The 25599-nt window shown below is 42.8% G+C and overlaps 1 protein-coding gene across 1 annotated transcript in view; it reads left to right on the forward strand.

Annotated features, from left to right (window-relative positions):
* The window catches only part of fgl1 (fibrinogen-like 1), a 39681-nt gene extending 14561 nt beyond the window's left edge, over positions 1-25120 (forward strand). The window contains exons 5-9 of the mRNA XM_072252636.1: positions 349-508; positions 15896-15993; positions 17079-17167; positions 20088-20275; positions 24407-25120. Of these exons, the coding sequence (XP_072108737.1) occupies positions 349-508; positions 15896-15993; positions 17079-17167; positions 20088-20275; positions 24407-24569 (698 nt within the window). The 3' untranslated portion in view covers positions 24570-25120. The remainder of the gene's footprint in view (positions 1-348; positions 509-15895; positions 15994-17078; positions 17168-20087; positions 20276-24406) is intronic.
* Positions 25121-25599: the final 479 nt, after the last annotated feature.

The raw sequence follows: 25599 nt of genomic DNA on the forward strand, positions 1-25599 counted from the left end.
TGATACTCTGGCAGCAGAAGCTTAACAGTTCAGCCCTGTGGTCTCAAAGGGCTTTGCTCCCAAGGGCGAAGGGATTGCATATTCAGCCCTCTCAATCTGACCCCAAGTAAGTGCAGGTGGCTATAGGTTGTGTACAGTGAGTCAGGCCTCTGAGCCAGCTCCAGTTCAAACACCTCTTTTGCTTGCTCCTCTTCCTTTCTCTTGCCTACAAATCCATTTCTCCTTTATTTTTCTGTTTTTTTTCTATATTCTCCCCTTTTCCCTACCATTGCACTTATCTATGTACAACCAACTGTCCTCTTCAGAATGGCACTAATAAAAAAATCTCAAATTCTATTTTTGATGAAGATTGTGCAGAGGCCTACAACAGTAGAAAAAGGAACAGTGGATTTTACAGAATTCAGCCGTTGTCTGCGCCTTCAAGTTTTCTCGTGTACTGTGACATGACAGAAGGAGGAGGCTGGACTGTCATTCAGAGACGGACTGATGGCAGAGAAAACTTTGACAGGTTTGGTGCTGCTTTTATACAAATTCTTTAGTTAACACACTCCAAATGTGTTTGCATAACTTATCTGATGGATGGAACAATTCAATTGTACCACAGAGGTTACTCTGATTAACCCACCCAAGTGTTATTTTTCCTTCTTTATTAAGGTCGCAGCTTTCAGCATTCCATCTTAAATTAAGCTAATCAAATTATTTCACTAAAATCTGATTCAAGAAGTTTCTGTTATCAGGAATTAACTTTTGTGGTCATGATAAGTACGCTAAAACTTTCATAGTTTATGCATGTAAAAACGTTTCTTAAAATGTAACATTTCAGTCAAAACTTCAAGATAGCACCAGTGAACAACACAACCAATGGCAACATCCTGCAAACAATTCATGAAACTACTTCTTTTATTCTTTCAAATGTGATTCTGCTACTAAGCTGTGTGTGATGGGAACCTGTGTTTTATACTTCGATGTGTTTTTGGGTCAGTTGAGTGATCTGGTGCTTTGCTGTCTCTGAGATAGTTTGGTGAGGTTTGGGGGACTTTAAGGTTCATGTTGCACCTATTTCTGGATTCTGGTTTTGATGTTTTTGAGTGGTTTGATCAGGGAAATCGATGCAATCTGGGGCACTTTGGCGGAGAATGGCCCTGCGGGCGGCAGCGGACTAGTGGCGTTGTGTTGCACTGAGCTGAATATTCCTGGACTCCACGTTTGATATTTAATATTCTATGTGTTGTTCGCTTGCTTTTTGCCGTTTGAACAATTTGTTCTTTTTTCGCGCATTGGGTGTTTGATGTTTTCTTGAACGGGTTCCATGGTGTTTCTTTGTTTCGTGGCTGCCTGTAGGAGGACGAACCTCAGAGTTGTACTGTCTATACATACTTGAACAATAAATGTACTTTGATCTTTGAAGTAAGCTCTGAAAAACAATTTGTTTTTTCAACAATGATACGCAAATTTGAAATTTACTGTCATTTTGTCGGTTCAGTGGCTCCATTTAATATCAGAGAATGTATACAGTATGCGACCTGACATCCTTACTCTTCACAGACATCCACAAAATAGATAGATACTTCATTGATGCCAAAGGAAATTACAGGGTTACAGTGGCATCACAAGTACATGGGTATACAAATTTGAGAAGAGAAGTAAGAAAGAATAAAAAATAAGTTACCACGAACAGCCTAACAGGAGGGGATCATCACTTCCCCAGCTATAGGTTCACTCAAAATGGCCAAGGGTAAGAATTACCTCATATTGTGTTCTTTGGAGCACCACAGTTGTCTTAGTCTATTACTAAAAATGCTCCTCTGTTCAGCTGAGATGGCATGCAGAGGGTGAGAAACATTGTCCAGAATTACCAGGATTTTCTGTAGGGTCCATTGTTCTTCCCCAACCTCCAGTATGTCCAGTTTGACTCCTGTAACAGAGCCAATCTTTGTAATCAGTTTATTGAGCCTGTTGTCATCACCAATGTTGATGCTATTGCCCCAGCACACCACAACATACTGGCAACAACAGACTGGTAGAACATGTGAAGGAGAAGACTGTATACTCCAAAGGACCTCAGTCTCCTCAAGGAGTAGAGGCATCTCTGGCTCTTGTACACAGCCTCTGTATTGGTGGCTCCAGTCAAGTCTGACATCTGAATAGAAGAAAACTCCAAAAATTGAATGACAGAAAAAAACGTTAGAACCCCAAAGTCCCCTCCCTCCTCCCACACACAAGTAGCAGCAAATCATCAATCCCCCTTCCCCCTACTTGTTCCAGCAGGAAGCATCAGCATCCAGCACCCACCAAGCAAGCAATAGTAAAACCCCCAAAGAGAGCATGATATGCTGTCCAACAAAAACCATTGTTAATGCAGCAATTCGACATGCCACAGGTTCTCTATCTTTCTCACAAACAAGGGAGAGGGGAGACCAACAGATTGCTGCTTCAATATTACAGTCTGAAGTGAGGTTTCTTCGAGCTCACCCGACTCAAGAACCAGCAGACTTCCTCCCCACCCCCATCAAGAGAGAGAGTGATTGCTCGAGTGCAGAGGACTCCAACACCACACCCATTATCTCAATGTTCCGGTCTCCCACAATGCTTCAGTTGGTGACACTGGTGGGGAATTGGATCCACAGGGGCTGCTCAATGCCACATCCCAAAAGTGCACATCTTCCAGACTGCTCCTGGAGATAACGAAGACAGCCAGTTGGTGAGCTCCGGGAGCAGGAACTGGGCCTGTAGTGCTGCAGTTTGAGTGCGGCTGTAGATCATGGACTCCAGCAGGACCCCAGCTACCTTGAAAAGGGGAAAAAGAGATATTAAAGAGAGGAATTTAAGCTGTTTCACAGATGACTTCGAAGAAGTCGCCCTCTGACTCCATCTTAGCTCTCCTCAGGAGGATAAAATACTTGGTTATTTTAAGTGTTCTGAACAGAGAAAAGAAACTCATAAATATCTACCAAACCACTTTTCAGTGAAGTGGCATTTATGGAATATAATCCAGCTTCAACTAAGGTACAATTGCATATATTTTGCATTTTGTGTCCTATTTCTCTTTCCCAAAACTTACAAAAGGAAGTAAAAATCTAGGTTTATTTTACTTATCAGTAATACATATATGAAAATTGTACTTCACAATGTTGTTAATATTAAGCAGGTTTGGCAGACAGGAATAAACTATTTGTGTCCTTTTTGTTGTTAAAGAAACTTTATTTACCCATTCTCATCAGTGTGACTTTAGGAATAAGAAGCTGAAACACATTATATTTGACCAAGATCAAAGATTGAATTGTGGTTGACTTTTACAGTGCATTTAATACAAGTGGGTTGGAGGTGCTTCAGGTGGTAAGAAATAAACATAAATTTAAAATTCTACAGCAATACTAACTGATCATTTGAAAAGCCCATTATAAGATATTTTCCTTAATGGACTGTGAACAGCACCGATTCACACAGTGTTTATTGCTGAACTCTAAGTGCTCTTGAGAAGATGTTAGTGAACTGCCTTTTTGAACAGCTGCTTGAACATTTGACAAAGGTACACAAAAGAACTGTTGGACTAAAGCCTAATTTATACTTCTGCATCAAATGTACGCCATAGGTATGGTGTAGCCGCGTACCCTACGATGTACTCTAACTGAACCCTATGCTGTAGCCTAACGCGCACCTCTCCCAAAATGTAACTACGCGTCACGGTGACGCAGACCGCAACAACTGTGATTGGTCCACTTGGTAGCATTGCATTTCCTGCTATGCATTTCCGGTTGCTGCTTCTTCTCCGCTATTTCAGAGCGTTCTTAGCTCAACATGAGCTCCAACTCCAAAATGATGCGCTCAGTTTCAATCGCCATTGTTTGAAGTACAGGAAGAAACAAACCCCACCACAAACTAGCGTTTTGGCGGTGAATTGAAGAGCAACGCAGACACACCAACGCACAAGTATAAATGCTCACAACGGCATAGCCCACTTGCGTAGGCTATGGCGTAAGCTACAGTGTAGCCCATACGCATAAGTATAAATCAGCCTTAAGAATCCCAGTATTTAGGACCAGTAGCAAAGAAGTAACAGTGTCGTATCTTGAAATTAGGATTGTGTATGAACTTGTAAGAGAACTCGCAAGTGATGGTATTTCAGAATCAGGTTTATTATCATCGGCATGTGACGTGAAATTTGTTAACATAGCAGCAGCAGAGATTAGGTTATGAGGACACTCAGTCCTCGTTTATTGTCATTTAGAAATGCATGCATTAAAAAATGATACAATGTTCCTCCAGAATGTTATCACAAGAAACACAAGACAAACCAAGACTAAAACTAACAAAACCACATAATTATAACATATAGTTACAACAGTACAAAGCAATACCGTAATTTGATAAAGAGCAGACCATGGGCACGGTAAAAAAAAAAGTCTCAAGTCCCGATAGCCATCATCTCACGCAGACGGAAGCGCAGCAAACTTGCTGATGCATTGGAAGCACCCGACTGCAGCCGACTCTGAGTCCGTCTGAAAACGCCGAGCCTCCGACCAGCCCTCCGGCACCAAGCACCATCTCTGCCGAGCACTTCGACTCCGCCCCGGCCGCCAAGCAACAAGCAAAGCCGAGGACTCAGGGCCTTTCCCCTCCAGAGATTCTGGATCAAACAGAAGCAGCAGCAGCGAAACAGGTATTTTAAAGAAGTTTCACCAGATGTTCCTCTGTGCTCTCACGTCTGTCTCCATTAAATCAGGATTGTGCATGGCACCCTGCTTGACAGATAACAGATATCATTCACCGGAGTGGCCACTGCAAGCTGCGTCGTGCCGCCATCTTTTCCTCCTTCCATGTCTATGGCAGGTCAATGTAATACATAATTTAGCAGAGAAAAGAAAAGTAAAATAAAATAATAATAAATAATGTGTGCTATCTCTCCTCATCCATCTGGATAGTAAAGGTAATCAGTTTGGGACGAAGTGTCAAAGTAGGTGACACTTCACTGCAGTGCAATTTGAGGATGGTACATACAGAAAACCTGAATGTTATTGTGATGGGAGTGAATGTTTCTGGGTAGTGAACAAGAAACCCAAAAATAAGAGCATTGGAAATTAGAAGAGAAATAAAAAAGTTAGAATGTAAGAGCAGGGATGTGATGTTGAGGCTCTATAAGGCACTTGTGAGACCACACTTGGAGTATTGTATGCAGTTTTGGGCTCCTTATTTTAGAAAGGATATACTTGCATTGGAGAGGGTTCAGAGAAGACTCACGAGAATGATTCCAGGAATGAAAGGGTTACCGTATGAGAAATGTTTAGCAGCTCTTGGTCTGTATTCCCTGGAGCTCAGGAGAATGAGGGGAGATCTCATAGAAACATTCCGAATGGTAAAAGGCCTGAACAGATTAGATATGGCAAAGTTATTTCTTGTGGTAGGGGAGTCCAGGACAAGAGGGCACGACTTCAAGATTGAAGGACGTCCATTTAGAACAGAGATGCAGAGAAATTACTTTAGTCAGGGGGTGGTAAATCTGTGGAATTTGTTGCCACAAGCAGCTGTGGAGGCCAAGTCATTGGATGTATTTAAGGCGGAGATAGATAGGCTCTTGATTAGCCAGGGCATCAAAGGGTATGGGGAGAAGGCAGGGGAGTAGGGATGACTGGAAGCATTGGATCAACCCATGATTGAATGGCAGAGCTGAATGGCCTACTTCTGCTCCTACATCTTATGGTCTTATGCAGATGGAGCATGCATATATGAATGCTTCTGAAGTAGATATGTTATGTAGGAGCTACAATCAATATACTGTACTCCTTTCTCCAACATGTGCGTTGTAAATTAGGTGACAGGAAACAAGCCACTTTTTGGAGGATACATAACTACAGTATTTGTTTACAAGTGTTTACATGGCCAGGACATTAAGTCTCTTGCCAAATAAACTTCCAGCATTTATTGATACTGAAATGCCTCCTAATAGCGATAGTAATGTTGTTGAAAGTCAGATGGTGGTAGGTAGACTCTCTCTTGTTGGAGATGGCCTAATGTTTCTATGCTGCAAATATTGCCTGCCATTTATTGAATTGAATTAAATTAACTTTATTTCTTACTTCCTTCACATATATGAGGAGTAAAAATATTTATGTTACATCTCTGTCTGATGTGCAATGTGCAATCATAGTAATTTATAATAATTTATAACAAATAAAACAGTCAATGGTAATACAAAGTACACTCAAATAAGTGTGAGTTAATCAGTCTGATGGCCTGGTGGAAGAAGCTGTCCCGGAGCCTGTTGGTCCTGGCTTTTATGCTGCGGTACCATTTCCCAGATGGTGGCAGCTGAAATTGGAATGTTGTCCAGGTCTAATTTATGTCATTATTGGAAGAATTGCAATTCTATAAGAATTGGACATTCTATAATCATTAGCAAATATCTCCACTTTTGACCTTCTAGGCAAGATTATTGATGAGGTGGTTGATGCAGCCAAGGACACTGTTCAGTGGGATGTCTGTATTGATATCCTGGATGGGGATAAGATGCTGCCTCACAGTGCCAGTGACCTGAGTTTAATATTAACCTCTGGTGCTCCTATGTGCGGTTTGCATGTCCTCCATATTACCACGTTTTCTTGTCTCTAGGTGCTCTGGTTTCCTCCCCTATCCCAAAGACATTCAGGTTGGTTGGTGAATTATACACACTTGCTCTTGCCTTGAAGGTGATCGGTAGAGACCAAGGCTAATTGTCGGGAGAGTAGTTTATAAGGGATAAAGTGGGAGAATAGGAATTGATCTGTGAGCCAGCGTATTTTCAGTGGGCTGAATGGCTTCTTTCCCCTTCAAACAGAAAATACAGCTATATTATTTTGCACCAGGGCAGTATAGTTTTTTTCTTTAATTCCCATTGATCAGTTTTACCATGATTGCTTGGGCTATGATGTCACTTACACCCACAGTAGAAGCTCACCTATTTTGTCAATGTTCGGAAAAGGCGAATGTTCAATGTTCAAAGGAAAAGATGCTGAACAGTGCTGGTGAAATTCAAACTGATCATCAATAACAAAGTGCAGCGTTAAAGAGATTCATTTCACTACTTTGGATTCATACACTTGCTTGTAAAGTTCTGTCAGCACAATTAGATAGGATGTGAGCAATGAATTATTCAGTGCAAGTTTAAACAGTGGGAATATGAGTATGCGTTTTGTGAATGCAAGGCTCTGGAGTTAACAATGATATGCATTATTTATTGAGAATAGGTTCATAGGTATGCAAAGTCACTTGTAATATATTAATTCAATCTCTGAAAATATTCAGGGTTCAATGTTATTACAAAGATTGTGTGTTTATTAAAAGCAAATACAGAACAAGGAGATGGCAATGTATTAATAATTTCTTTACCTCCCTGATGTGGCACTTCTGATAACCACTTGTTCATTGTTAGGAAACAAAACAATTCTTTTGTAGAGGATCTAGCGGTTTGTAAAAACACTGATGTTACTTTGTTTACTCTACAAACAACTCATTTGCTGTAAAGGTTTCAAGGTAACTGATGGAACACATCTCGGTTTGATGATCAGAGGGAAGCAGGCCACTATGTTTACTCTGACCACTCATAACAAGTTCTCCCCAGGTTCCATTCCTGTGAACTGAGACTATCACAGCCATGAACAATTCCTACACAACAGCCAGTAAACACATCCTGCAGGTGTCCCAAAAGCTCATTTGTATGTACAAGTTGAACATAATCTGAGCATTCTTAAACTAGGAAGGACATGTAATCTTTCAAGGCTTAGACCATAACCTTCTATGCCTTGGGGATTCAGGTGCTTGTTTAGAGACTTCTTCGATGCTGTCAGTGACTCAGCTCTCACCACTCTCGCAGGCAAAGGATTTCAGTCTCCACTGAAAGAGGTTCCCCTCAGATCCTCTCTTGAAATCTCTTACCACTTAACCTAAACCTAAGTCCACTAACTTAATCTGCCTTTGACATGGGGAATAATTTCCTGCAGCACACCCTTCATAATTTTATATATCTCAATAAGTGGGTGACCGTCAGGAGAGGGAAGTGGGTGTTTTTTATAGACCCCCCCCCCCCCGCAATAGTAATAGGGATATCGAAGAGCAGATAAGGAGGAAGATTCTGGAATGGTGCAATAATAATAGGGTTGTTGTGATAGGAAGTTTTAACTTTCTTAATATTGTTTGGCATCTCCTTAGCGCAAAGGGTTTAGATGGGGTGAAGTTTGTTAGGTGTGTTCAGGAAGGTTTCCTGATGCGATATAGATAAGCCAACAAGAGGAGAGGCTGTTCTTGATCTGGTATTGGGAAATGAACCTGGTCAGGTGTCAGATCTCTCAGTGGGAGAACATTTTGGAGGAAGTGAACACAACTCTATCTCCTTCACCATAGCGCTGGAGAGGGATAGGAGCAGGCAATTGCAAAAACATATAACTGGGGTAGGGGGAAATATGCTTTTAGGCAGGAACTTGGGAGCATAAATTGGAATCAGATGTTCTCAGGGAAATGCATGGCAGAAATGTGGCAAACGTTCAGGGAACACTTGCATGGAGTTCTGCATAGGTATGTTCCATTGAGTCAGGGAAAGGATGGTAGAGTTAAAGAACCATGGTGTACAAAGTATGTAGAAAATCTAATTAAGAAGAAAAGAAAAGCTTACAAAAGGTTCAAGAAACTAGGTACTGTTGGAGCTCTAGAAAATTAAAAGTTGCTAGGAAGGAGCTTAAGAATGAAATTAGGACAGCCAGAAGGAGCCATGAGAAGGCCTTGGTGAGCAGGATTAAAGAAAACCGCAAGGTATTCTACAAGTTTGTGAAGAGCAAGAGGATGAGCCGTGTGAGAATAGGACCAATCAGGTGCGATAGTGGAAACGTGTGCATGGAGTCAGAGGAGGTAGCAGAGGTACTTAATGAATTCTTTGCTTCAGTATTCACCAGGGAAAAAGATCTTGACAATTTTGGGGATGATTTGCAGCAGACTGAAATGCTTGAGCATATGACATTAAGAAAGAGGATATACTGGAGCTTTTGAAAAGCATTAAGTTAGATAAGTCACCGAAACCAGTTGAGGTATACACAAGACTACTGTGGGACGTGAGGGAGGAGGTTTCTGAGCCTCTTGCGATGATCTTTGCATCATCAATTGGGATGGGAGGAGGATTGGAGGGTTGCAAGCATTGTTCCCTTGTTCAAGAAAGGCAGTAGAGATAACCCAGAAAATTATAGACCAGTGAGTCTGACTTCAGTGGTGGGCAAGTTGTTGGAGAAGGTCCTGAGAGGCCGGATTTATGAACATTTGGAGAGACATAATCTGATTAGGGATAGTCAGCATGGCTTTGTCAAAGGCAGATCGTGCCTTACGAGCTGATTGAATTTTTGAGGATGTAATTAAACATATTGTTGAAGGTTGAGCAGTGGATGTAGTGTATATGGATTTCAGTAAGGCACTTAATAAGGTTCCCCATGCAAGGCTGCTTCAGAAAGTAAGGAGGTATGGGATCCAAGGAGACCTTGCTTTGTGGATCCGGAATTAGCTTGCATGGGGAACAGAAGGCAAAGGGTGGTTGTATATGGTTCATATTCTGCATGGAAGTCGGTGACCAGTGGTGTGCCTCAGCGATCTGTTCTGGGACCTCTTCTCTTCATGATTTTTAAAAATTATCTGGATGAAGAAATGGTGGGATGGCTTAGTAAGTTTGCTGATGACACAAAGGTTGGAGGTGTTGTGGATAGTGTGGAGGGTTTTCAGAGGTTACAGCGGGACATCGATAGGATGCAAAACTGGGCTGAGAAGTGGCAGATGGAGTTCAACCCAGATAAGTGTGAAGTGGTTCATTTTGGAAGGTCCAATTTGAAGACAGAATATAAGATAAATGGTAAGACTCTTGGCAATGTGGAGGATCTGAGAGATCTTGGGGTCCGTGTCCATAGGACACTCAAAGCTGCTGAGTAGGTTGACAGTGTTGTTAAGAAGACGAATGGTATGTTAGCATTCATCAACCGTCGGATTGAGTTTATGATCCGTGAGGTAATGTTACAGCTATATAGGACCTTGCTCAGGCCCCACTTGGAGTATTGTGTTCAGTTCTGGTCACCTCCTTACAGGAAGGATGTGGATGCTATAGAGAGAGTGCAGAGGAGATTTACAAGGATGTTGCCTGGATTGGAGGGTGTACCTTATGAGAACAGGTTGAGTGTACTTGGCCTTTTCTCCTTGGAGCAAAGGAGGATGAGAGGTGACCTGATAGAGGTGTATAAGATGATGAAAGGCATTGATTGTGTGGATAGCCAGAGGCTTTTTCCCAGGGCTGAAATGGCTAAAATGAGGGGACAGAGTTTTAAAGTGCTTGGAAATAGGTATCAAGGGATGTCAGGGGTAAGTTTTTCACACAGAGAGTGGTGGGCGTGTGGAATGCACTGCCAGTGGCAGTGGTAGAGGCGAATACAATAGGGTCTTTAAAGAGCCTCATAAATAGGTACATGGAGCTTAGAAAAATAGAGGGCTATGCAGTAGGGAAATTCTAGGCAGTTTCTGTAGTGGGTTACATGGTCGGCACAACATTGTGGGCCGAAGGGCCTGTTATGCACTGTAAACTTCTATGTTCTATGTTATATGTTCAATCTTGCCCCCTCCACTCCAAGGAAAACAGACCCTGTCTCTCCTGATAACTGGAATTGCTTATTGCTAATTGATTATGCTTATTAGTATTAACTAGAATTCAGCTCACTCATTTCTCATATAAATCCATCAAATGCACTTTGAATGTATTGAAACAATCTCCAAAAATAGGCCGAAAGTTTGCTATTGTGGCGACCCACTTTCTAGCACACACGAACTGGCGCGCGCCAGCAGAGAGGCCGGCCCCAAAAAGGGCGCCAGGCTATCTTCACCAGCAGGGGGAAAATCCCGCATGTGGGAAGGGTCTGCGAATATGCTTTCCCCACAGCAGTCCCGCCCAGGGAGGGCGGGAACAGGAAGGCTTTAAAGGAGGCTGCGAAGTTTGAATAAATCTTTTTTATCTCAACTCCAACTCACCGACTACATGTCATTATTCTAGCGCTGTGTGTAGCACGCTGCTACAATTAGTGACCCCGATGGCCCAAACGATATTTGGACCAGAGATGACCAACGCCGCATCTATTCACGCAGTTTCGTTAAAACAGCCAAGCTTCTGGACGCTGTGACCCCGCTTATGGTTCGAACAAGCAGAAGCACAATTCCACATTCGGCAGATAACCTCGGAGTCCATTCTTTACTACTACGTGCTGAGCTCCCTCGACCAGGAGACAGCTGCACAAGTTGAGGAGTTTATACAGTCGCCCCCGGAGGACGGCAAATACACAGCATTCAAAGCCCTGCTCATAAGGACTTTTGGACTCTCACGGCGCGAACGAGCTGCCCGCTTACTGCACCTGGATGGTTTGGGAGACAGGCCGTCGTCGGCATTAATGAACAAAATGCTGGCCCTGGCTGAAGGACACAAACCCTGCCTCATGTTTGAGCAGGCGTTCCTAGAGCAACTGCCCGAGGACGTATACCTGCTGCTGTCCGACGCAGATTTCAGCGACCCCCAGGAGGTGGCGGCCCGGGCAGATGCGCTGTGGAATGCCAAGAAAGAGAGAGGGGTGTCCGTCGCACAGATCACCAAGCCGCGTGCCCAATGGCAGACCAGACCAGGCCCGGCAGCAGAGCCTACAAAACCCGGCGACAGGAGAGAGGAGCCCAACAATCAATGGTGCTTCTACCACCAGCGGTGGGGCACAGAGGCCCACCGCTGCAGGCCACCCTGCAAATTCCCAGGAAACGCCAGGGCCAGCTGCCGCTGATGGCTACGGCGGCTGGCCATCAGGACAGCCTCCTGTACGTCTGGGACAAGCAGTCAGGACGCCGCTTTTTGGGCGACACCGGAGCGGAGATCAGCGTCTTACCTCCAACGAGTTACAACACCCGCAACAGAGAACCGGGACCCACCCTGAGGGCCGCAATTGGCAGCACAATACAGACCTACGACACCTGCACGGTGCGGCTACAGTTCAGCTCCAGCCGGTTCATGTCGGACTTCACACTGGCCGCCGTGGCCCAACCACTCCTGGGGGTGGATTTTCTGCGAGCCCACAGCCTGCTGGTCGACCTGCAAGTGAAGCGACTAGTCCACGCCAAGACTTTTCAAACGTTCTCCCTGGGTGAAGCCAAGTTGCCAGCCCCACACCTGGACCCCATCACGCTGTCCGACGATGAATTCACCAGGGTCCTGGTGGATTTCCCATCAGTTCTGACACCGCAGTTCACGGCAGCCATGCCCAGACACGGAGTACAGCACCACATCCCGACCCAGGGACCACCCCTCCACGCCCGTGCTCGAAGGCTCCCGCCCCCCCCCCCCGGACAAGCTCCGACTGGCGAAGGAGGAGTTCAAGAAGATGGAGGAATTGGGGATCATATGACGGTCTGACAACCCATGGGCCTCCCCCCTGCACATGGTACCCAAGGCAACGGGGGCTGGAGACCATGCGGCGATTACTGCAGGCTGAACGAGGCTACAACGCCAGACCGCTACCCTGTGCCGCACATTCAAGACTTTACAGCAAACCTACACGGCGCAAGGATCTTTTCCAAGGTAGACCTTGTCCAGGGATACCATCAAATCCCGGTACATCCGGACGACATCCCCAAAACAGCACTCATCACCCCGTTCGGCCTTTACGAATTCCTCCAAATGCCGTTCGGCCTAAAGAATGCCGCACAGACTTTCCAGCAGCTAATGGACGTGGTGGGACGCGACCTGGACTTCGCATTCATCTATTTGGACGACATCCTCATAGCCAGCAGTAGTTGTCAGGAGCATCTGTCCCACCTCCGTCAACACTACTCCTGCCTGAGCAAATTCAGCCTTACAATCAACCCAGCCAAATGCCAGTTCGGACTCAACACCATCGACTTCCTGGGCCACAGGATTACTAAAGACGAGGCAACCCTTCTGCCTGCCAAGGTAGACACGATCCGCCACTTCCCCCGACCCAACACAACCAAAGGCCTGCAGGAATTCATGGGTATGGTGAATTTCCACCATTTCCTCCCCTCAGCAGCCCAAATCATGTGCTCCCTGTTCACTCTAATGTTGGGTAAGGGCAAGGACATTACCTGGGACAAAGAGGCCACGGCTGCTTTCATTAAAACCAAATAAGCCTTGGCAAACGCCGCGATGCTAGTGCACCCCAGAACGGACGTTCCTACTGCCCTCACGGTGGACGCATCCAACACAGCGGTCGGTGGAGTGCTGGAACAACTCATCGAGGGTCGCTTGCAACCTCTGGCGTTCTTCAGCCAACACCTACGACCACCTGAACTCAAATACAGTGCTTTCGACCGGGAGCTATTGGCACTATACCTGGCAATCCGGCATTTCAGGTACTTCTTAGAAGGTAGGCCCCTCACCGCATTCACGGACCACAAACCACTTACCTTTGCGTTCATGAAGGTGTTCGACCCCTGGTCATCCCGCCAGCAGCGACATCTGTCCTACGTCTCCGAGTACACGAGGGACATCTGGCATGTCTCGGGAAAGGACAACGTCGTGGCGGACGCACTTTCCAGACCTACCATACAGGCCCTGTCCCAGGGGGTGGACTATGCAGCGCTGGCAGAGGCACAGCAGGCAGACGCTGAGATCCCCAGTTACAGGACTGCAGTCTCCGGTTTGCAGCTCCAAGACCTCCCCGTAGGCCCAGGTGAGAGGACCCTACTGTATGACGTAGCTACCGGCCAACCCCGCCCCGTCGTCCCAGCAGCCTGGCGCCGGCGGGTTTTCGAGTCCATTCACAACTTCGCGCACCCCTCCATCAGGACAACCGTCCGGCTGGTCGCCAACAGGTTCGTGTTGCATGGACTGCGTAAACAGGTTAATGAATGGGCCAAAACGTGCATGCAGTGCCAAACAGCCAACGTGCAGTGGCACACCAAGGCTCCACCGCAGCGGCTCGAACCCACCCGCCAGAGGTTTGACCACATTCATGTGGATATCGTGGGGCCCCTGCCAGTGTGGCGAGGAGCGCAGTACCTCCTAACTATGATAGACCGGTTCACCAGATGGTCAGAGGCAGTCCCGCTCACCGACACCACCTCCAAATCCTGCGCCCGAGCACTGATTGCAACCTGGGTAGCACGCTTTGGGGTACCAGCCCACATTACCTCCGACAGGGGCGCCCAGTTCACCTCCAGCCTGTGGTCGGCTATGGCCAGCCTTTTAGGAACACAGCTACACCACACAACTGCCTACCACCCACAGTCGAACGGACTAGTGGAGCGCTTCCACCGTCACCTGAAATCGGCTCTCATGGCCCGCCTGGAGGGGCCTAACTGGGTGGACGAGCTTCCCTGGGTCCTGCTCAGAATCCGCACGGTGTCCAAGGAGGATCTGCACACCTCGTCGGCCGAGTTGGTGTACGGCGCACCCCTGGTAGTCCCAGGAGACCTCATACCAGCCCCAAGGGGGCAAGAGGAGGAACCCGCAGCAGTCCTTGGACAGACTATGGGGGAGGCTCGGTAACCTGGCCCCCATCCCCACTTCACAGCACGGACAGATCCCGACCTGCGTACCCAAAGACCTGCAGAACTGTAAGTTTCTTTTTGTACGACGGGGCGGACACCGGGCACCGCTACAGCGGCCCTACGAGGGGCCGTTTAAGGTGATCAGGAACAACGGGTCCATGTTCGTGCTGGTCATTGGGGGGAGAGAGGAGGTTTTCACGGTGGACCGACTCAAACCGGCCCACGTGGACTTGGCGCAGCCAGTCCAGGCTCAGGCACCGCGGCACAGGGGCAGACCTCCCAAACAGAGGCCGATCCAGACTGTGGACATTGGGTGATGTATCGCCAGTTCTGGGAGGGGGGGGTTATGTGGCGACCCACTTTCTAGCACACACGAACCGGCGCACGCCGGCAGAGAGGTCGGCCCCAAAAAGGGCGCCAGGCTATCTTCACCAGCAGGGGGAAAGCAGGAATGGGTCTGTGAATATGCTTTCCCCACAGCAGTCCCGCCCAGGGAGGACGGGAATGGGAAGGCTTTAAAGGAGGCCACGAAGTTTGAATAAATCTTTTTTATCGCAACCCAACTCACTGACTACGTGTCATTATTGTAGTGCTGTGTGTAGCACATTGCTACACTATATTTGTTAATTATTAATTTTTATTGAATGCTGACATTTCCTTTTAATCCAAATGGATTGGATTGTTCTGCAGTTATTCTTGACTTGTTTAATCTTGACTTCTGTATTTTCTTTTGATATTATTTGTCATTCCCATTGGATGAAGTTACTGTTAAGATACCACTGCTTGGCTATCCACACGAAAGCTCTTAGCAGAATTTGAAGGATCAATGTTAACAGCCCAAAATACCATTTGAGTTGCATCCTTTTCCAAAATTCTGCACCCTGACAAAACTTCAATTTATAATCCCAAGATCAAGAATTTGAAGTCAAATACCTTTACTTTGAATACAGTTAATTCAGATGTCAATTTTTCTTATCTAATGAATTATGGATATAGTAGGCGTAATTAATAATAGATGTACACATAATTAATAATGTAGTTCACTCGCTTGCTGGGTTGAAGACATTCAAGATTGCCACAGACAGTTCAGATGACATTATCTCCTGTTACACCCTGACCTTTTCAGCAGCTGAACGCACTGTTTGATTTTTAGTTATGTTTTTCACGGTTCATCTAGGTTTGATTCATTATCCATAGAAAGTATATTTTTAACATGACTATAAACCCTCTTTTGAAATAACCCTAGCTGAGAATTGTATCTACATTTCTGTTACAACTTAGCCCTTTCCACTATCGTTTTTTTAGAGTATCTAGTCTTACTTTTAATAAATAAATTAGATGTAGTTAATTCCCCATGTTTTCACAGGGTCTGGTCTGATTATAAACAAGGATTTGGAAACTTCCAATCAGTCAATGGAGAATATTGGATTGGAAATGACAACTTGCATTTTTTGACATCTCAAGGTAAACATTCCAGCGTGTTTGATTATTATGAGCCGCATCATTTTCTAATTGAAATATAAATTGATATTTAAGATTAAAAGAACTGCTTTAATTTCTTTTAGAGCTTTCTTAATAGAATAGAAAAGAAATGTACTGGCTTCAGAATTTAAAACAAGGAGAATAATGTGTGTAAGCATTTTGCTTGCTCCTGGAGACCCAGCTTTGCCAAGAACTGTGGAGGGGACAGATCCAGGCAGGTGATCTGCTCTGCTGCAGGTTTCTTATTCTTACCAGCAGGGAATATGATAGCTCTGTACCTTTTGATGGCCCCTTCAGGACATCAAGCATGACACCACCGAATCTGAGAGAGGCCCTAGCTAGTCTGGGTAACTCCCAAGTTTATCAAATATGCACCTTACCTTGCAATATTCAAAATGAAGTAACAGTTGTGCATCAGTATGGAAGTTGTAGAACAATGTGGTATGGGAACAGCCCACGTCGGCCTTGCTGACCAAGTTATTTATCAGAGCTAATCTTTTTTGCCCATATTTGGTAAATCGGTTTATTATTGTCACATGTATTGAGGTACAGTGAAAGACTTTGTTTTGTATGCCATCTATAGAGATCCTTTCATCATGTCAGTGCTCTGACGTAGTACAACCTTTTATCCCTATCCATTCCTGTACCGGTGTATTGCATTCATCAGTATTGCATGATTGATTGGGAAATCTGGAATATGTTCATAGACTAGTTGAGTTAAATGTTCACTGAGAAACAGGCTACTGAAAGTAAAGCAAGCTGCTTACTGACAAGTACGGTTCGTCTCCACCCACACCTCATCCCAAAGCTCCAAAGTGTAAATTCCTTCCTTTTTATATTTACCAATTAGGTTTGAGGGAGAATCTATGATCGATTATTTTAATATATTTATTATTTATAATCACTCAAGGTTTCAGATTAAACCAACCCCTCTTCAGTACTTATATTTCCCCAGTGTTTGAATTTCAAACTTGACTATCTTGTTTAAGATTACTAAATTTTTATTATACAGTCAAACTTCGTAAGGATAGAAGAAAAAATTATATTTTCTTTTTTCTTTCCACCAGGAGACTACACAGTCAAAATTGACCTCACTGACTGGGAAGGTGAAAAACGGTATGCACAATATAAACATTTCAAAGTTCAAAATGAAGAGGTGAGGATAACAAATGATTGGGATGGTAAAAGCACTTTGAAAATATTATATTCGGCTTACATAAGCAAATGAGCAATATTCTTTCAGAATAAGACTCAAATTCTTTGTTGCCAAGCTGTTTAGAGTTGCCTATGAGATATTTGTAGCATATAAATATATATTTTAATTATAAAATATATATTTTATAATTAAAATAGTCATCAATATTGGCTAACCCTTGGGCTAACAGCTTTATGAAAGCAGTCAGTCTCGGAAAACCGTTTTCCTCAACATGTGAATCATATTATTCTTGATCAGGAGATTAAATGTAATGAGACCTGTACAGATAAAAAGTTATCTTGTTATATGTTATACTAGTTATTGACTGGATTTCATGTGTTCATTGCCTGGCCTTTGTTCTGGACATCAGCATCATCCCGAAAGGCTTTCTATCCTCTATGCTTGAATATATTACAGCCTTTGACCTCCTGATTCAATTTATAGATGGCATGCAAAGCAAAGTGTCTCAGGACAGCGTGATTGCTTATAGCAACACTTTACAGTTCCTGTTGTGTGATCGGCATTCAATTCTTGTAAGGAGATGGCATGTTCTCCCTGTGAGCACTGGGCTTCCTCCGGGTGCTGCAGTTTCCTCCCACATTCCAAAGGCATAAGGTTAGGTTTAGTGAGTTGTGGGCATGCTGCGTTGGTGTGGCAACAATTTCAAGCCGCTCAGCACAAACTTCACTGGTGTGATTTGAAGCAAGTGATGCATTTTACTGTATGCTTTGATGTACATGTGACAGGTAAAGCTAATCTTTATCCTTGCATGTTATTTGAATCTCCCAATTCCTGCTGTGACGTTGAAGACACTCTCGTCATCTTTTACAATCAGTTGACAGAGCATATCAAACTCTGCCCACATTAGTCCAGTGCAATTTTATCTATCAAATAGTAATCAGTGAATCAGCAGTAAAGGCTTCACATATTATCTGGAGTGTTCCCAAAGAGCTGTCTCGGCTGTGACTTACATCCTGCTTGCATGCTGCTTCTTGACAACGTCACAACAAAACACAATGTCAGTTTTCACATTACTGCTGTTGGTACCTTACTTTACCTCAAACCACAACTCTTACTCCCCCCCCCCCCCCACTACACAGCCAAACGGTTGGTCTGATTTTCAACAATAGGAGCATACATTTCCTTCACCTAAAATTGTTAGGTCCAAAAGCATGATTTCTGGTTGCTTATAAACTTGATTTCCCGACAGGAACTCCTTCTCTCCCTCTGAATCATTTGAAAATGCATCAGTCTCTTTGTAGCCTGAGTGTAATGTTTAACCTCTAGTTAAGCTTTAGACCTCATCTGGGATATCAGTAAAACTGATCAGTTCCACCTACATGGCACCGGCCAACTTTATCCCTGTCTTAACTCATCTAGTAATGCAAGACTTGCCCATGTTTTCAGAACTACCAGATGTAATAACTCCAATGTATCCTGGTTGCCCACCAACTTCCACACCCCAACACACGACCTCCACCCCCATTCTACCCACTGAAAATTTTAATTAATTGAAAACTCAGCTGCACATGTCATTAGCCACATTACGTCCTATTCACCCAACACCTCAAACACGAGGAAATCTGCAGATGCTGGAAATTCAAGCAACACACAGGAAATGCTGGTGGAACTCAGCAGGCCAGACAGCATCTATAGGAAGAGGTACAGTCGACATTTCGGGCCAAGACCCTTCGTCAGGACTAACTGAAATTAAGAGCTAGTAAGAGATTTGAAAGTGGGGGGGGGGGGATCCAAAATGATAGGAGAAGACAGGAAGGGGAGGGATGGAGCCAAGAGCTGGAAAGTTGATTGGCAAAAGGGATACGAGGCTGGAGAAGGGAGAGGATCATGGGACGGGAGGCCTAGGGAGAAAGAAAGGGGGAGGGGAGCACCAGAGGAAGATAGTGAGCAGGCAAGGAGTTATTGTGAGAAGGACAGAGAGAGAAAAAAAGGAAAAAATAAAGAATAATAAATAAATAAGGGATGGAGGAGTTGATGGAAGTTAGAGAAGTCAGTGTTCATGCCATCAGATTGGAGGCTACCCAGACGGAATATAAGGTGTTGTTGCTATATTTATTTATTTATTATTTTTTATTTTTTTCCTTTTCTCTCTCTCTCTCTCTTTTCTCTCTCTGTTCCTCTCACAGTAACTCCTTGCCTGCTCTCCATCTTCCCCTGGCATACCCCTCCCCCTTTCTCTCTCCCTAGGCCTCCCAGCCCATGATCCTCTTCCTTCTCCAGCCTTGTTTCCCTTTTGCCAATCAACTTCCCGGCTCTTAGCTCTATCCGTCCCCCTCCTGTCTTCTCCTATAATTTTGGGTCTCCCCCTCCCCCTCCCACTTTCAAATCTCTTACTATGTCTTCTTTCAGTTAGTCCTGATGAAGGGTCTCAGCCAGAAACGTCAACTGTGCTTCTTCCTGTGGATGCTGTCTGGCCTGCTGCGTTCCAGCAGCATTTTGGGTGTGTCACCCAACACCTCCACATTTTCTGGCTTGATCAGTTCTCAGTTAAGCAAAGTCTCACAGTTAAAGTTTTCCTCCTTGCTTTCAAATATCTCCATGGTCTTGCTTCTTCCTTTCCTCATAATCTTCCAGAGCTCCACAAACATCTTGAGAGGTCTGCAATCCTGTGATTCCAATTCCTGTACATTCCCAAATTTTAGCTGTTCCCCTTGTGAACTGCCAAATGGTATTTTATTAACCAGGAAAAGTATTTACTATCAACAAAATCCTGGATTTGATACATTACACAACACTGCATCATGCTGTGCATCGCAGGGATCTGTATGGTAGTCATTTGAGCTTCATCTCATTCTATCCCTCAGAACTTGTTTTGGAAGAGCATTTTAATGCAGAAAATACATTCTTTTGTTTTGCACAGAATTCATATGTTTTAAGCTTTGGTGCCTACAGTGGATCTGCAGGGGATTCACTGAGTGGCACTTATCACCCTGAAGTTCAATGGTGGGCCAACCATAATGGCATGAAATTCAGCACAAAGGACAGAGATAATGACCGTTACCATGGCAACTGTGCAAAAGAAGACAAGGGTGGATGGTGGTTTAACAGGTACTGGAGAAATTACTTTGTTTTACAAATAAAGACCTTTGTTTATTTTCAACTTTAGTATCGGATCTGAATTTGCAAGGATTCATGTCTGCTGCTCTTTAGGAGGGTAATTTACATCCAACGTAGCTTACTTAGCTTTAGTTGCAGAAACCTAATAGTTCAGTCACTCTGCAATTGAAGTAGAAAACTGCATGCTTGAGGAGTCGTTCTTTCCTTGTAAATGTTTACAGCATAATCTGCAATGAAATAAATGTAATTTGTCCCAGAGATTCTGTATCATGAGGATTTAAGCTGCTGATTAAGATTTTAAAAATTGCGGATGGTGAAAATCTAATTTAAATCTAAAGACATGTAATAAAATAGAATATATGTGTGTTCCATGCTTGGCTCGGTATCAGAACAATCTAGAAACTGAAATTTTGCGTCTATGTTGGATGTAGGATTGGAATGTGTTCTGCACTTCTAATATTTTTTGGGGGGAAAAAACACACCCGAGTTCCTCCATTACCCATTGTTGATATTTTTTTTCAGTTTCATTTATGAGCTACCAAGTATTTAGTGGACTTGAACTAAGTAATTTGATCTACCTAAACTACAAAGAGAAACTGAACATCTGTGCATCAAATACCAGCTACAATTTTATTCAAATTGATAAATATAACCAAGAGAAAGAACCAAATTCAGTGAGATACCAAAGAAAAACATTAGATACTATTGCAGAGGTTGTTTACAATACCCAAGGAAATAATTTTTTGCTTGTTTTTGAAAGCCTCTGGTGAACAGAAAAAGCTATCCTTAAACTACTTTCGTCTAAAGTTCAAAGACAAAACATAATTGCCCTGGCTACGGCATTATCAAGCATTGCTTTATTGCTTTTGATATAAGGAAATGTTGCACATTCAGCTTTTAAACTCCCTTTAAAATTAATAAATGTAGATCCTCCAAAATGTAACATTGGTCAGGGAACTTCAAAGGGAAAAAAAATTCTGAAAGAATGTAAACATGTCTGGGATGAGTGTACAATGATTCACATAACTGCCATATAACTGCCATTGAAGCATTAGAATGCATGTAGCAATATATTAAACACAATATTAAATTAATAGGATATGTTACTTTCATGCTAGTTTGAGATTTTCATTAAATGCTACCAGTAATTCTACAAGACACTAATGCAGATAAATTCATACTTTGTATTAAATCACTATATGTTTTGGAAACTGTTATACTTGAAAACTGTAGCTGGTAGGCGAGCCACTTGAAGAGCTTGCTTCAAATCTGCTCAAATTAGGAAATTGAAGCTAAACACTGAGATTCCATGGGAATTATTTTGATAAAAGTTTGAGCCAATTTGTTACATCACTTCATGATGTGATGCAAGCTGTTTTCCCTAATGTCACTCAACATTATTAGATTCACCAATGATTGAATAAAAGCAAATTTAGCACCAAAAAACACAGTGCAGCCCACTAAAAGAGACTTATTTTGGAACTTTCCAGACAATCTGTACAATGTAAATCCATTGATAGCGTAACAGACTTTGAGGAGTTTGTACGTTTGTATATTTTCTGATGTTTACAAATGCAGTATGTGAAAGTATTATCAAAACAGTAGAAAAGACTGGTATTTGTCATAAATGATAACGTGTTCCTGATACTGAACTAAAAATTCAGTGACTGTGAGATAAAACTTTGGAATTAAATTTGGATGTGGAAATTGCATTGCACTCGGAGAGCCCTGAGCCAAGAGACCAGTGTCAAAACCCAGAAATCTTCTTGGAACTCACTACAGTTGCTTGGGTAAGCTGCAGATAATGTGGCTCTGAGGGCTTTTCTCATTCTTGGCTGTCTTGCCTTACAATGGAGTTCAGGTATGCAAAGGAAGGCAATGGGGGAGGCTGTCGGCAACAATAGGTAGTGAATTTTAGGAATGCTGTAGAGCCTAGCAGGTTTTCTTTGAAACGTACTTGAAATTACTAATCAACAGTGGCTGCTGACTAGATTGCATCCAAAGACCTGACAGTATGTTTGATAGCAACACACACAAAATGCTGGAGGAACTCAGCAGGCCAGGCAGCATCTATGGAAAAGAGTATAGTTGATGTTTCAGGCTGAGACCCCACTCTGACAGCCAGTTTCTCAGATTATCACCAAATTCTGGGAATCTAGTCATCTGAGCAATGTCTCCAAGGCATACAAGTGTTGAATAGCTGTGCTGGATCCTTGCAAATTTGCCAAAAAAAATCAAGTTAGGTACTTCCCTGGGATCATTTTGGACACAACATTATTTTATTAAGTTTGTCTTTCTAGTTCTCATTTCATATAAGTAAACATCATTTTATATAAGTAAACAGAGCAACTGGAACTACTCATCATGTGAATCAACATCTGTGCAGTTAAGGTTTGAGGCTGTTGGCCTTTCATTAAAATGCAAAAATGTAACTCTGTTGTACTGTCCACAGATGTGGCCTGAAATGCAGACCAGTTTCAGAATTCTCTGTCTTTTTTAAACTTTCTAGCTTCTGCAATTTTTTTAGTTTAAAAAATCTTCTCCAGTTAGTGTAAGTTCCACTGTAGGAGACAATGAAACTGAATTTAATACATCTGTCAATTTGAGACTGGCACCAGAAAATGACCATGGAGACTGTAGGATTGTTAGAAAATCTAAACAAGTTGATAATTTCTTTTGTGGAAGGCTAATCTTCATCTCTACTTGCTCTGACCTTACTGATTACAATCATGCACTCTGTGGTTGCCTCTCAATGTCCTCAGTTCCATCAATGAAGGGCAATAACTGCTAACTTGTTTGTGTCATTCCCTCCCATACTTTAATGAAATAAGTAAATAAAGCAGATAATTATCAATGAGTTGGTGGACCAGACTTTTCAAAAGGCTGATGGAGTTATGCTATATAGTTCAAGTTGACTACAGGTGCATAAATGATAGAATATTAACCAAGGCTAAAATATATCAAATTATTGTCTAGACTGCACCCTGCTATTGAGATATATTTGAAACATGCTTACATGCTTTATGTGACCTAAATATAGCTGAAGGCATTGGGGAGGGGGGTGGAGCTGGTACGCTGGGAATGAGGCTGAGTAATTTCATCAGCCCGGCTATCTTTATCATGAGGCATATTGTGTCCTGGATGAACTTAATTAATGGTGTTCTCAACAGTGAAACTGAAGCTGATCTTGACAATTCTGTAACAGGTACACATTAGATTTGATTTTAGTTCTAAATATTCAACAGCCCTGTTGTTTCATGAAATCACCTCATATTACTAAATAGTCTTACTTCTCGTCAAATCCTTCCCTCCATTTAAATCTAACTTCAGACTTCGTGAAGCACAATTTATATCCTGATCATCAGCATTCACAGCTTCATCAAAAAGAGGGATGTAAAATTTAAGAATGTTTGTCAAATAATATAACAAGATTTAAGGTTTGACCTACATTTATTATCAAGTATATATGCAGTATACAACTCTGGGATTCATCTTCTCCAGACAGCCAGGAAAGAAAGAAAACCATGGTGGCCATTCAAAGAAAAATATCAACCCCCACCCCATCCAAAAAAACTACAAATAAATCATGCAAACAGCAAGAAAGAATGGGAGAAAACAGAGAACATAAAACACAAACCTGAAAGAGTCTAAATGAGTTGCAGTCCTATTCATAAATCATTGACGCAGAACTTTGGTATCATACTGCAACAGCACCTCGGGAGAGAGAGACCACCTAAACGCAGGGACCTACCCTCAGAAGCAGCAAGTGAGACTCCTTCCTCGGTCAGCTGTGAGTGAGAAACAAAGAAAGGTTACAGCATTCATAGTAAAAGAGGAAGAGAGAAACAAATGATGGCACAGAATAGATGAAAACATTATCATTGCTGGTGTTACATACTATTACACAAACCTTGCAGTTGGTGCCCAGCTATTTTATTTTACAAAGAGCACTCAATACAAACTATTTGCATTATAAATAGACTTCAAAATAAGGAATATTTGGATGCAATCTTGCACTGCATTTACAGGTTCTTAATTTAAGTTGACTGCATTACATCAGTATTATTCATAACCTTTTAGTTTTCCAGTTTCCTTAAAAGTTGTAATATGTTGCTTTTACAGATGTCACTCCGCGAACTTGAATGGACATCACTACAATAAAGGGCCTTTCAACGCAAAGACGGATGATGGGATTATATGGTACACCTGGCATGGATGGTGGTATTCACTAAAGTCCACGGTCATGAAGATTAGACCTTCTGAATTTGTACCAGCTTCGGACTGAATGTTCCAACTTTTCATGCAATTTGACTCAATTTATATTATTGTACTATTCTGATTCCTCTCAGTAATATATATTACAATATGCTAACACTGAACACTATTCATGATAATTGTTCCCCAACATTTTCCTTAGAGCAAACATTTAATGGTAAAAGAATAATTGAGTCCATTCTGGTGATTTCAATTAGTAGCAATATATAACATTTAGCATGTATCATAAAGTGGAGGTGTCATATTATCTGAATAACATTACCTGATTTTGGTGGGTGGAGTAGTTTGTTTTATTGCCAGGTATATGTTACTTTATTCTACAGCATAATACATAAGGTATATTGCCTCAACTTATGTGCTTTATTTTCTTAAATATATTTTAATTCAAACAGTCAGAATATTTTTTTTAACTGGTGAACGATTTTCCTGTACGGTTTGCATTCGAATTTTCTTGTATGGCTTGTGTTCCAACAATTATTCCAGTTTTGTATCACTCAGACAGGAAATGTGGGATCAATGCTGGTTATGAATCGTTATGACAGTAAATGGAAACTGCCTTGATGTTTTGAACAGTGAAAGTATTATGCTTGCTCATTGAAACAAACAATAGGACCTAGAGCAGGCGATTCAACCCTTTGGACCTGCTCGACTATTCAATATGATCATGGTTAATCATCCACTTCAGAATCCTGTTCTTCACTTTCTACTTATCTGTTAATCTATTTCATATTGAGTAATACAGTATATTTAGTTCCCTCCTTTATAGATTTACTGACTTGGCCTCCACTGCTTTTTGTAACAGAGAATAATTGGTATTTCTTCATGTACAGACTCTCCATGTCTGGGTGAAGACTTTAATTCCTGATTTAAGTTCTCAGTAGCATACCCAGTATCCTATGTTTGTGAACCCATCATTCTGGACTGTCTAAGTCATCAGGCTTGTCTATTCTTGTAAGACTTTTACAGGTCTTTATGAGATACCCACCTATTCTCCTAAACTCACTGACCCAGTCTATCCTCTTCTAACATTCCTGCTATCC

Source organism: Mobula birostris, chromosome 3, assembly GCF_030028105.1.
Source record: "Mobula birostris isolate sMobBir1 chromosome 3, sMobBir1.hap1, whole genome shotgun sequence".
NCBI lineage: Eukaryota > Metazoa > Chordata > Chondrichthyes > Myliobatiformes > Myliobatidae > Mobula > Mobula birostris.